This window comes from Phycodurus eques, chromosome 12 (assembly GCF_024500275.1).
Source record: "Phycodurus eques isolate BA_2022a chromosome 12, UOR_Pequ_1.1, whole genome shotgun sequence".
NCBI classification, from domain to species: Eukaryota; Metazoa; Chordata; class Actinopteri; order Syngnathiformes; family Syngnathidae; genus Phycodurus; species Phycodurus eques.
Window position 1 is genome coordinate 3,436,123 of NC_084536.1, and position 13,797 is coordinate 3,449,919.

A 13,797-nucleotide genomic window follows, 5' to 3' on the forward strand; every position below is an offset into this window, starting at 1 on the left:
GCACGCAGAGGCAAATTAAATCCCAATCCATCTATCCGCTTGCTGTAACGGTTATGGGGTGTGAAGGGGCATCGATTGGGAGCTGATCCCGCGCCAGCGTCACGAAAGTCAGCTGCGGCCTGCGCTGTCAATGGCTGACAGGAAAGCATGCGTTCAATATTAGTTTATTTATTACAGTTAAGGTAGCACAGTGGGCTAGTGTTCAGCACGTCAGCCGAACGGTTCTGGGTTGGAATCTCGGCTCCTGGGACTTTGGCTTGCTCCAACATTCCAAAAAACATGCATGCTAGGTTAATTGAAGATTCTAAATCATCTGTAGGGGCGAATTGTTGTTTTTCTGTTTCGTTTACCCCGCCTCTCGCCCAAAGTCGGCTGGGATAGGCTCCGGCTCACCTGTGACCCGAATGAGGTTGACCCTCATAGAAAACTGGATGAACTGAGGTCTCAGCTCTCATGCTGTTATGCATATTTGAATGGTGAGCAGCAAAAACGGGAGTAACGTGCCGGGGGAGGTATCGGCTCTGAGGGCAGAAAGCGAAAGATGATTTTGCAACCCCCCCCCCCCCCACACACACACACACTCATCCGCAGCTGTGATTTCACACATCCAGTATGACTCACTGACTCCCTGTCACGTTTCGCAATGACTAATACTCTATCTTCTTTCCTCATCATTCACCTGCACATTTGCAACTAAGAGGGCACAAGTGGGACTTTCACTTACTGTAAATAAGTGCAGTGAGTTTTGCTATTGTGTGTGTGTGTGTGCACCTTCACGTATCGTTGACTTATAGTTATACCTCCAACTGTCGACCGCTCTTCTTCTTATGCGCTTTTTTTTGTGTCTTGTGTGCAGGTAACGAGAGGCCAACACAGCTGCGCCAAAGATATTTGGGGGGTAAGGACCTACTTTTGATTGCACGACACATTTAGCAAATTCCTTTACAAGTCACAGTACTTACATATTAAATGTAGCAATTTGTGTTATTTCAGATTAGTAGGATGACTTTCTGTATGTTAAAGATCATTTCTGATCCGACAGGACATGACTCAGTCGTGGCCTTCCCAACAAGCCTTAGCGGGTGACCGGCGGATTCTCTTCAACCCTACGGTACATTTTGTGTTCGGCGATCGTTCGCTGACATTTCATTTCAATATCGTTCGCACGGTTATATTTGCACTCCCCTTCTGTTTAAAAGGATGGAGAACAGCCGACAACACAACGGAGGCAAGGTATACGCTCGGATGTGGCAATTTACGTGTTTTAAGCATCCTATCGTGACTCAATATGCTGCGACCACATCTCATCACGGCAGGGCGGGGGGATGCTCAGCCGCCGACGAACCGTCATCCCCGCGTGGCGCCTCACAAGTCGTAAGTGGCACAGGAGGAAGCATAAGTCAGAGCGGCTTGTTAAACTTCAAAAGGACCGGGACACGAACCCGAATGTCAGAGGTCGACAACCTTTTTGAAAGCGCACGAGAGCTACCGCTCGGGTTCTGAATAATGCAAGGGGATGTCGCACGTCTGCAATAACCAATTTTGCTCAAATCGCCATTCAATACATTTTATCCTGGATAATTAATGATAGTCATCTGTGCGAAGACGCGAATCATGTTAAGGATTTCTCACGATATTTATGAACAATGATTTAGCGAGGTAGGAAACAGATAAATATCAGTATGCGCCATATTATCTCTACAAATCTCTGCAAATCTTTATATTTTCAAATGATCACTTCTACAACATTCCTAGGAAATCACAATGTCCCATCACCGGCGAGCTATTTTTAGAACAGGTCCGTGGGCGATTTATGTGGTCTTTGAGGGCGACCCGGTGCCACCATTTTGGTGACCCCTGGTCTAACTCTTTTTAAAAATTGTTCGAGCAGCAAAATATTTTTTTTTTTTAATATATTACATAAAACCCAGAGAAAAGCCGCACGAGCACGCGGAGAACACGCAAACGCCACACAGGAAGTCCGGAGCGTGGACCCGAGCCCATGACCTCTGAACTGTGAGGCTGACGCAAATATCATTTTCTGATTTGCTGTTTTTTCCCTCGCTGTAGGATGCTTGTCGATGACCTAAAATTAAGCAGCGATGAGGACGACGTGCAAAGGGAAGGTGATTCTCATTGCCGATTCAAGCCTGTTAACACAGTAAGCATTTGGCGCAATAGCCATTCAATTACAACGTACAAACGCGTCCGCATTTTCTTACTATGATGTGGATGATTAATGAGTTTTTTTGCTTTGTGCCCCTAAAGGCTACTCATGAATCCGCTTCCTGGGACAGACACAGGTACCTTTGCAAATTACAGTACTGTCTTGGGATGTCATTAGGTCAAAGATTATCAAAAAAATACAACTCAAAAATGTGACGGTATGGGACCTTTGAAGCTGCAGTGTGTGGCTTTTGTCGCCCCCTAGGCTGGAAGCTTGCATTACAACGACAACAGAGCCGTCGCTTTGATATGACGTGCGCTGTGCCTATGCCCCGCCTCCTCACCGTGTGATTGTACGTTTTTATTCTTCTTTGAAGGACAGCCGGAGATGGATTCTTTGGAAGAAATATTGATTGTATGATTTATTTTCTGCAACAGAAACGCAAAATCATACATTTGGTTCGACGTTTACAAACGGAAGACAATAGCCCATTGCTTGTTAAAACGTGTGTGTCATTTCCGCTACGTCATGCGCGGGAATTTTGCCGGTCAACATGAAATATAAACGATTCAATGCTGAAAAATACAGCAAGATGTCCGAGGAGCCGATAGGCTTAATCAGTCATCAGTCAAATGTCATTTCCTGAAGCAGTGGCTTTTTTGGGGGGAAAAAAATGTTACACACTGACGCTTTAAAGTATAACTATACTCAGTGATTTCTGAGATTTCAGTGATTTCTTTTTTTGCCAATTATCTATGTTGATTATGTACACAAGCAGCACTTTTCTGACCCTCCCTTTTGTTGATGTGTGTGCGTAATTGTGTGTGTGTTGACTGACAGCCCGTCGCACACAAATGGCAGGAGGGCGAGAAATTCCAGCTCGGACTCCTCGCAATCCCACTCTTCCGTGGAGTCGGTCAGCGGCAGCCTTCGTTCCCGGAGCTCCAGCCCAGCTGCCTCACCCAGAGACGCGCAATCCCCACGCAGCAGCAACAAGGAGGTAACAACACGGGGCCGTTCCCTGTCTTTTGTGTTTGTTCCTTGTGGATCACGGGGGAGCGGCGGCCTGGAGGCACTTGCGACGGCAGGTGTAGACGAGGGACGGAGGAAGGAGGAATGTAAAGTGTGAGTTTGGAAAAAGAAGGAGGAGGAAGTAGCTCTGGGGGTTGCGCGGTGTAGCGGTAGCTTTGGGAATTAGAGCCTGGGTGTCATGTCAACAAGCTCGGTCTTACGGCGCAAAAGCCCTCAGGAAGGGGAAGTCGTGTTGACATCAGACACAACAACAGCACGCACTAACTAGGATTAGACATCACTTCATTTTCTAACGCGCTCATCCTCAACAGGGTTGAGGGTGAGCTGGAGCCTAAACCAGCTGATATTGGGCGAGAGGCCGGGTACACGGTGGAGTGGTCGTCAGGCAAATCGTAGGGCCTAACTAGGATGATCTAAAATACAACAGACACTCAGAAGTTGAACACACGCGCCTTGCAGGCGGCTGTTTCAAATCGATTTCCCCCTTTTGATATAATGTAAGTGGAAGCAACTGCAGATTACTCCCAGGGCGGGTGACCACTCAATCACTGGGCAATTGTGACTTGAGAAAGAATTGATCCCAAGTCAGATTATGTGAATCACTACACTACCAATGGTTCCTTTTGCCAATTTTTAATGTTGAATTAACTCATTCACTGCCAGCCCTCCCAGTTAACATGGAGATATTTGACTTCAAAATCCGTCAATGGCAGTGAAAGAGTGAATGTGCTTCTCCGGCAACTTCTGTCAGAAAGGCACAAGGGACGAAATCTGGTGCTGAACCTTTGATGCGCCAACGTGCAGTGCGGAAGTGGCTAATGCTAAAACCCATCCTTTTTCCATAGCACTCGTCCTCATCGGGTTGCGGGTGAATTGGAGCCTAGCCCAGCTGACTTTGAGCAAGAGGCGGGGTACACACTGGACTGGTTAGCAGCCAATCACAGGGTACATATAGACTAACACTCACATTCATACCAAGGGACAATTTCACACCTTCAGTGAAACCACCATGCATGTTTTTGGAACGTGAGAGGAAGACAACCCACACAAGCAGGGGGAGAACAGGTCTTTGTGATCTGGATTTGTATTCAAATTTAGGAGCATATTGTCTTTTTTAAGGTCAAATTGAACTGAATCCTTCCAATTCCGAGGGTCCACTGACATTGTTAGTGTTGATGTGTTCAGCATGGAATAGGTGGGCTCCTGTGGAGAGTGGTAGGCTGCTCCGAGACGCTTGGTATGTGGGGGGGGGGCGAAGGGGCAACCTGCTCCTCTTTCATGAATGCAAGGCCCTGTAGATGTCCAAGCATGCACCACATTGGGCCTCAAAGGCAAAAAAATGGGGAGTGGAGTTTATGTGAGGCTGTGGGTGCCTGGACGAAGGGGGCAGGGGGAGCGGGTGGTAGACCATGTGGTTTTCATTTACGCCGAGTGTCTCCGAAAGGACGAGACGGGGGTTGGAGCTGTTCAGGGAAGCAAGTCCAGAGTTACAGGTACGAAAGAGGTAGGGAGGGCCAAAAGTAGAAAAAGGGGAGGGAGGGCAGTCGAGACGTTACAAGAGATGTAGTGTCTTCCCCGGAAAGAGGTCGAGGGATGTGACGGGAAGGAGGGGGCTCGCTGTTTGACTTGAGCACTGGAGGTTTAATTTAGCGCTGCTGCTCCGCTGCCAGAAGGAAGGCGAGAGAAGGCGAGAGACCGAGAGAGACGGGGAGCAGGGGGGGAAGGTTGCGCCGCAGCTGTAAGTATTTTTCCTGAAACTCCTTCTCACCCCGTACTCGCTCGTATGCTTGCCATGTCACTCATTTGTTGGATAAACAGTAAGCAATACGTAGACAAGCGTTGTGTAGCTGGCAGCCCGTACGAGGATGTCAGGAACAGCAGTCAGAACATTGGGTTGTTTTGTCGGGTTCCGTGGTGTAATGGTGAGCACTCTGGACTGATCTGAGTTCAAATCTCAGTGGAATCGTGATGTTATTTACTGGGAACTTCCTTCGGGCTCAGTAAAGTAGCGACGTGTTTATCTGTGTGGTAAATAGGTCACAGAAAGTTATGTCAGTTTTATTTAAAAAAAAAAAAATAAAAAAAAAAAATAAAATAAAAAAGGATTTTAGGCACAAGTCGTAGAGGAGATTGCTGATTTCAAGTACTGCAGTACCTCTAAAGATGGAATTGGGCCAGAACATTTCGGGAAATACGTCTGTCTGTAACGTTTGTCAGCTATGTCATGCAAAACCTCAGTTCAGTGAGCGCCAAAGCATTTGCATGCGTTTTGCCTCAACAAGGGGTGTTACGAGAAGAAGAATGAACTGTATGTTGGGCGCAAACTGATTTATTTTGACAGGGTTAATCTCTTTCCACACGTCTGTCCCAGTATTTAAAAAAAGTCAAAAAGTGGGACGTTTTACATTTGAATATAGATGAATTTTTACTCTTTTAGGACAGCACACTGGACTAATGGTTAGTACATTTGCCTCACAGTTCTGGCTTGCGAATCTCAGATTCGGCCTTCTCGACTGAGTGTTTGCTTGCATTCGCTCCCAGAGTTTGTGGGGTTTTCTCCCACATTCCAAAAGCAAGCATGTTAGGTTCATGGAAGCCTCTAAATTGCCCGTCCATCGGTGTGAATCTGAGCGCGCATGCTTGTTTGTCTTTCTTTGTCTGTCTGCGATTGGCTGGCGACGGGTCCACGGTGCACCCCGACTCTCGCCCCCAAAAGTCAGCTGGGATCGACTCAAGCTTACCTGCGACTCTAATGAGGACGGTTGGATGGATTACAGTTAAAATGCTACCTTGTTAACTGTGCAGGTTTTACGGTGGTGACCATTTGACCCTGGAATGGATGATTTGCCGTCCGAAAAATATTTCTGAAATGCTCCACCTGAGAGGTTGCACGTGCACGTGTCGCTTTAAGAACAAATAGTCACCGGGGTGCTGGTAATAGGCAGCCAGCTGGTTTGGAATGTACTACTGCTGTGCCCATTTGTTTGAGCTGTATGTCACTCTTAAACATAGTTAAACAACAACACTCACAGTACGATGTGTTTGATTTGACTGAGACTGGATCTAGCGCAGCTTTTAACGTGCAATATAGTTTGCTTTTTCACTTTGAAATGAGTTATACTCTGATGTTGCATTTCTCTTCAATGGTTTCTGCAGAGCGATCGGCCCACAGCTGCCCAGTGGCAATTCGATAAGTGGCTGAAGAAGTCCCAGAAAAAAGCAGCTCCAAGTGACCATTTTCCCACCCGTAGCATTCCCGGAAACCTTCCCTCTCCGCACACGCTCCGAGCGCCGTCTCCGGCGAGATGCTGGGACAGCAATCGGGAATACGGCCCTAGCCGAAGTCCCGTTCCCAGCCCGCAGTCGAGCTGCAGGCCCGGCGGCCCCCCGTTGAGTCCCGGTTACAGCTTCTGTCCGAGCCCGCTTCCTAGCACCTGCCCGAGTCCTAGCAATAGCAGGTACAGTCCTGGACCGAGTCCAGTTTCAAGTGGTTTCCCAAGTCCGTGCGGGAGCCCGAGAGCGGAGCGGAGCCCGGGGCCAATTCAGAGAGACCCTCGGGAAAGTCCCACTCCATCGCCTTCCCAGTGCCACCGCTACCCTGAGGTTCAAAGTCATCTGTACCCAGTGCCACCTCCCCGCAGGACAAAAGTTAGGTCACGGATTGGCCCATTGTCTAACTCTAACGCCAAAACCAAGCACACAAATAGCACAGAGCCTCCCCTTCATCAGCACAGGCCCAAGGCGAGGCCCACAGAAGGCAGAGACCACAGACAAAACAAATCCAAAGCCGTTTTAAGACCACAGAGCAATTCCCATCCAGTCACTAAAAAGCCAGCCAAACACACATCACATTACGAGCTGATCCAGGGAGGCCGACCCGGCCGCAGCTCCGACCGCGAGACTCGGCATCCAGTTCGGCACAGTTCTCAACACAATACAGCGAGAACAAAACACCATCTTCCCACTGGCTGTAAAACCGCCGTCAGTCAAAGTTCGACCGCTAAAGCTGCCGGTAATAATCACTTGAGACCGGGTCCTAATCTACAACCGTGGGCCAAGGCGAGTCCTGTTAATGTTAGTCCTTTCAAAACATCACACGAGAAGCTCCAGCCCAAGAAACGTGAGGTGGTCCACAGAGAAGTTCCTCACACCGAAGGCGAGGGGAGGAAGGACAAGAGGAAAGAGGGAAGAAAGGAAGAAAAGAGGCTGGCGGAGGAGCAGCTCCTGAGACCTCGCTGGATCGAGAGTTCCGCAGAAGAGGAGGAAGGGGAGGTGGTCCTTGTCGAGAGGCAGAGGCGGCCTCGCGAGGAACAACAAAGCCGTGAGAGTCAAACAATCCACTCGAAAGAGCGACAGCGCCGTCACGATCAGCTGCGCCGACATAGACGAGGTGAGAAAGAGGTGAACCGGCGAGACGCTTCGTCTTCACTCAGCCCTCCTCGTCGGCGACGGTCCCCCTCATCCTCTGCCTCGTCAAATTCCGATTCGGAATATCAAGTCGCCAAGGTTCCGGCGGACTCCACTTCACTCCGGAGTCTCCGCAAGAGAGGCCACCGCGGCTCCGGAAGACCCGATGCCGGCGAGTCCCGAGGAACGCACTCAGAGAGCCCAGCCGAGGGGCAGCAGAGCGAGACCGGGCACAAACTCTACACGCTGGTCCCGTTCGGGCGAAGCGAGCAGGCCGCGCCGCCTTCCCAACGAGGGCTGCGAAACCTGGTGGTGCACATTGACCTCTGTCTCCTCAAGAGGGTCCCGGACACTGCTGTTAATTCCGCCCTCAAAGCCACTAACCCTTCCTCCTCCTCCTCCTCTTCTTCTTCGACGACCAAAGACAAACAAACGGAGGCTATGAAACATCTGTATACGCCTGACACCGTCTCACAAGACAGCAGAAGGAAACGCAAGGTACACGTTCGCATGTCCACACAAACGCGAAGCGTTTTTAAAAACACATTTATTTCAATGCGGTTTCCACGTGCAAATGACCTTTCGGGTCACTGAAAATAGACGTTTTGGATCAAACCAGACTATAATGACGACTTTGAATTTTAATGTTAAGTTTGTGGTAAAGTGTTATGTTTAGGTGTAACTTCACTGGCAGTTATGTCCGTTTTTCTCTATTTGCAGTCCTTCATTTAGTTGCCATGCCTGCAAATCAGCTCAACTAGACTCCCGGTTAAGGGTTACAGCACCACCTGCTGCTCTGGCATACACTCAACAGCCTGTCGATGCATTTTCATGCAGAATGATATAAAAAAACAAAAACAAAAAACCATGACACATAAGTGTGAGCTTTATTTCATTAAATGTGTCATTTGAGAATAGCTTCTTCATTATTATCATCTTTTGTCTTTTTTGATTGGCTTGGAGAAACGACATTGATTTCAACTCACCGAACATGGTTCTTTGCCCTGTGCAGGGACACATACGATCGGTTTTAGTGTCAAGTGTGTATTTCATGTGAAGGGATTAACTCTATATCGACATCAGCGTCATCTGGCGTAAAAAGACTGTGTCGAGAACAAATCATGTGAGTGACTTGCTGTAGCAAGCGGTGATGGGATGAGGCAAAAGTTACAACAACCACTCCATATAGACATCAAATTGGGCGTGTGTATGTGTGCGTGTGTGTGGTGTGCGCGCTTGGGCGACTAGTTGGAGAATGGCGTCTCACATAAAGAAAGCAAGAGGAACGTGCCGCATACGAAAGACGTCGCCGGTCGCACAGAGTCATCGTCGCTTGCGGCTGAGCGCGACTTTTCAACTGAGACCGTGCATAATGGGTAAGAGTTGGGACTTTTTTTGGGCATCTACACACACTGGCGACAACTTTAGGCACACTTGCGCAACCTGACGAGAGCTGTAGCTCATTTAGGGCACCAAAATACTAGAAACTGCTTCAGTTCTGTGGTTGTATGTTGACTGGTTTGTCTACGCGCTTGCCGTGGGTTCTCTTTCGATAACGTGCTTGTGAGATGAACTAATTGTACATACAGTAGGCATGAATGTGAGTGCAAATGGTTGTTTGTCAATATGCGCACTGTGAATGCCAGGTGACAAGCGTCTACCACCTCGTGCCCCAAAGTCAGCTGGGATATGCTTCAGCTCGCCCATAACCTGAACGAAGACATTTGCAATCGAAATTGGATGAATGGGTAGAAAAAACACAGATAAATCGATACAGCTCTTCGAATGTGTCTCATCAAATCAAACATCTTTTATGTCGACAGATTTTTGGAGGAGTACTTGGACAGTAAGCGGCCATTATCTCCCCTGTCGCCGCTGTCTGACAGCCCCGAGCCCAGCAACCTTTCATCCAAAGCAAAAAACAGCGAGGTTTATCGCAGGAACAAAGATAAGAACCGAGATTCGGCACTAAAGGTAACACAAAACGCGTGGGCCGCCTTCTTTACTTGAACCTTTTTGGGTTTATTCCACTTTTTTCACTTGCGCCTTGCACCTTTAGCCCAAAAAGGAGGTGGATTGTGTAAAAGTGTCCAGACAGCCTTTGTCAGCGTCTTGGGGCCCTGCCGGACACAGAGCGGCCGTGTCGAACACAGAAACGTGAGCGATCATTGCGGCGACGCCACCTCGGCGCATCCGTCGATCAGATCCCCGTTCGAATTTACTAACAAAAGCTGATCGACCCGCTCTTTCATTTTGGCGGCGTATCCGCCCCATCTTTCCAGGCCGCACCACGCCGAGTACTACCTACACGAAGCCAAAAGGATGAAGCACCGTGCAGACGCCATGGTGAGTTCACAATCTTAGCGTGATCTCAACCCACGAGCTGCTGCGAACATCCTGGTCGTCTAGGATCTAGCAGGCAGCCTACTCGTTATTATAAACCATATGATAGTGCACTGCCAAGTGTCGAAGGGGGTTACGAAATCCGCAAACGTAACTTAACCATTTTTAAAATCGGAAAGATCTCACAGGATGAGGGGGAAAAAATGCCACATACTGCTCTTATCGCGTGGAGTGTACTCTGGTATCAGAATGGTCAACATTGCTTGTCATAGTATCAAGCATGGTGCCACAGAGCATCCAGACCGCTGGGAAATACAAAGAAGAAGAAGGAGGAGTGGCCGAAGTAGCTAGTCAAACTGCTAGCTTATCTCTTAACGGCCAGGATGGCTGTTATGTTGGCTTTGACCCCTTCATATGCGTTCCAGGTGGACAAGCTGGCAAAAGCCGTGAATTACGTCGACGCTGCTCTCTCGTTCATGGAATGCGGCAAAGCGATGGAGCGAGGCCCGCTGGAGGCAAAATCCCCCTACACCATGTACGCCGAGACGGTGGAGCTCATAAGGTGAACTACAAATGGCCCCCCAAAAAAAGTATTTACAGCAAGAGTATGAACTGGATTTTCCTTGGAGGTATTCAAATGGGTGCAGTCAATTAAAAGTTACATTACATAGTGGTGTATAGTGCATTTGGACTACTTGCAGCCTCTCACCTGTAAATCGGTATGGCCCACTGGGTCCGACGGGTTATTGTTAATGTGTTTGCAGGTATGCAATGAGGCTAAAGAGCCACGCCGGTCCCGGAGCGCGACAAGAAGACAAACAGCTGGCGGTACTCTGGTGCGCCAGTCTGCTCCTCGCCCATGCAGAGATCCATTTGGAAGATCCGTTTTTCACTCGTGCTTGTGCGTTCACAGCTTTCGGTGTCTCGCCCTCCTCTACTGGCAGATGTTTCGTTTAAAGAAGGACCACGCACTGAAATACTCCAAAGTACTGCTCGACTACTTTAAGGTAAGTCACGATTGTTCTTGTTTATGTACAATTTGTTGACTAACGTGCCCTCTCTTTAAAGGAGACCTACTGTGTTATGCGTTGTTTCACAATTTTTGTAAAAAAATCTTTGTAAAATGACTCTGACGTGACAGCACCAGCATCCACTCGTGTCAACGTTTGTTGGAAATACTTGGGTTTGGTGGGGGGACAGTTTTGTCTCATGCGAAGGAGCCACTGCTCACCCCCGCCTGCCTTGAGTGCCGATTACGGCTTTCGTTACCATGACGACCAATGGGGAGCGGCGAACTTGTTCTTAAGCCCGCAACGTGTGACAAGTGGCCACCATCTTTGTGGAATTTTCCCCAAAAACAATTGATTACGAAAGACAAGACCTATTCTACTGCCCGCACTGAACATGAATAGTGTCCCATTTGTTTTTAGGGCAAGCGACGGTCGACTTGGAGAACCGTGCATTGCAAACTCTTTAACATTCACGTACGTGCCGGTTATCAGAAGCTGAATTATGATATGCCCTCATGGTATCCTTACAGACTTCTCCCAAAGTGCCTCCGATGCCATCCTGCTGGAATGACACCGGGAAGTAGGTGGACAACAAGTCAAGTCCTTCAAGACTTGAGACTTAAAAGCGCATTGATCACTATTGTTTTTTTGTGGTGCAGGGATACAGGAGGGCCCCCTCCTTCTGTCCTGACCGATGCCACCGCCCCCTCACTCATAAGCATCCCTCAACGTATCCACCAGATGGCGGCGAGTCACCTGAACATCACCAACAGTGTCCTGTACAGCTACGAGTACTGGGAGGTTGCTGACAACCTTGCAAAGGAGAGTAAAGGTTTGTGTATTGAAGGTCATCCATTTTCTACGGCGGTTGTCTTTGGGCGAGGTGGACTGGTAACCAGCCAACTGAACATTGACATTATCATGATGTTTCTTGTTGCATTATAATTCATGACATTTGAAACCATACGATCTCAAATGAGAAGGCATTATTTTATTCTTAAAAGAAATTATTTCACAGATAGCTTTTAAAAATGATGATTTGATTAAATGATGGGTGAGCTGATTTCCATTCAATTAGTTATGAATTGCTAATAAATAGTCAAATAAAAATGGAATTAGTTACCATTTTGTTTGTAAAAGAAACAATTTTAGGCACACATTTTTAAATGTGATTAAATGGTTGATTCATTAGAATTAGATTCATTGTACATCAAATCTAAAAATGAGCGAGTTTACAAAAGAAATAGTTCATTTTTATTGTATTAAACAATTGGTTAATTTACTCTAAAAATCAAATCCTTCAATATGAAAGTAAATGATATTACATATTCTTCTTCTTATGCGTTTCCTTTCATCTGTCCCCATTCAAAACAGTCCAAAGTGGCAACTTAAACACAAACGTTTGCCCACCTTTGGCCCCCGTGTTACCCGTATTGAACATCATTGAGGTCAAAAACAGTTGCCGCCAACGCTCTTTTTCCTCCCCTTTGCAAACAGAGTTCTTCAACTACTTGAATACTCTGTCCGGGCCGTTGACGCTTCACAGCAGCATCGCTCACGCAGTGCAGTACACCAGGCAAGCTCTTCAGTGGATCCGCATCAGTGCCAAACTTAACTAACAAGCACAAGATGCCCACTGTGTCAACAGCGACAGCGAGGAGAACCTTTTTCCTTATGGAAAACATAGTGCAGAAATGGAGCAAATGTCTATTATTAGATACAAAGACCATTTGTGGGTTCCTTTTGCCTTCCAGGGGCGGTCGGTTCCCCCCACTTGAACTAAAGAGATCTGAACTGTGAACGTGCCTGCGGAGTTGGAATTGAGCAATTTTAGGACTCATTCACTTCCTTCCTCATTGGATGAACCTGGAAAGATGTGCATCGAGATTTGAAGCCTCTGATTCTTTGCCAAATGTCCAATTGCGACATAAGTCACTGTAATGTCTGCAAATTGTAGCGCAAAGGCCTTTTATATGTTATACCATTGTACTTTTTCACTATGTACAAAACAGTTTTGAAAAATTTGCATTGTTGGCAAATGATTTGTTTTAATGGCTATTTAAATCTTTGTTCTACTGTGCAATATTTGTCAGACGTGTTTTAGCAACAAAAAAAAAAAACAGTGTGGGTCTCTCACTGCCCATGTTTGAGGTTACTTCTATGCAAAAAGTGAAAAATACAGTTGCCGATATTGTGGGGAATCAAATTTTAACATGTAATCGTCACGAATGATCTGTTTTCAAATGTATATGTCTATTTAATTTCTTTTGTTTCATACAATGTTTTTCTACTTTTTCTTTTGAATTGTATGTGACAGGAAAGATCAGGGAGGAATAAAATACAGTTGTTTTCTTTTGCAATTCCGCTTTAAGACCACTTCAGATACAAACAAAGCCAGAGGCCAATATGGATTATCAGTACAGTAGATACATAAAAAAAAAAAATACCTGCATATTATCTTTCTCACGCGATGTTGTGAACTTCTGTTTCCAAGCCAGTGTTGTATTGAGCAGGCTAATGCTGCCTGGAGGAATTTTGTCATAGCGTAAACGTAGGGTCTACATTAACCTACATTGTAGGCCTTAGTTGTCCTTCTTTCGGCAGCAAACTAGTTGAGAGCTAACCAGTGCCTCTGCTGGTTGCAGCCGAGTAGTGCACTGCATTTTTGCTTCAGTGGCTTATGAATCAACAATCAACTCCACACAGTTGACTGATGATAAATTGACTAAAATAGCAACACATCTGCGTGTGATGCACTACAGTTCCACACTACTAAAAAAAAAAATACAAATATAATAAAACAATACTGCTAAACACAAATCTCAAGTGTGTATTATT

At 46.9% G+C, this 13,797-nt stretch overlaps 1 protein-coding gene across 2 annotated transcripts; it reads left to right on the plus strand.

Annotated features, from left to right (window-relative positions):
* Nucleotides 1-849: 849 nt before the first annotated feature.
* On the plus strand, nt 850-13,763 carry aff3 (AF4/FMR2 family, member 3). 2 transcript variants are annotated; one of them, XM_061692838.1, is made up of 18 exons: nt 850-898; nt 1,043-1,111; nt 1,200-1,233; nt 1,317-1,374; nt 2,071-2,161; nt 2,269-2,303; nt 3,008-3,167; nt 6,356-8,104; nt 8,855-8,982; nt 9,430-9,580; nt 9,666-9,763; nt 9,889-9,952; nt 10,375-10,511; nt 10,714-10,785; nt 10,863-10,956; nt 11,490-11,539; nt 11,619-11,791; nt 12,457-13,763. In XM_061692838.1, the coding sequence occupies exons 2-18, from the start codon at nt 1,046-1,048 to the stop codon at nt 12,576-12,578; spliced, it is 3,282 nt and encodes a 1,093-aa protein (XP_061548822.1). In that variant the 5' UTR covers nt 850-898; nt 1,043-1,045; the 3' UTR covers nt 12,579-13,763. The 2 variants fall into 2 exon arrangements, with proteins under 2 accessions (XP_061548822.1, XP_061548823.1); XM_061692839.1 differs by lacking the exon at nt 10,714-10,785.
* The last annotated feature ends 34 nt before the right edge of the window (nt 13,764-13,797 follow it).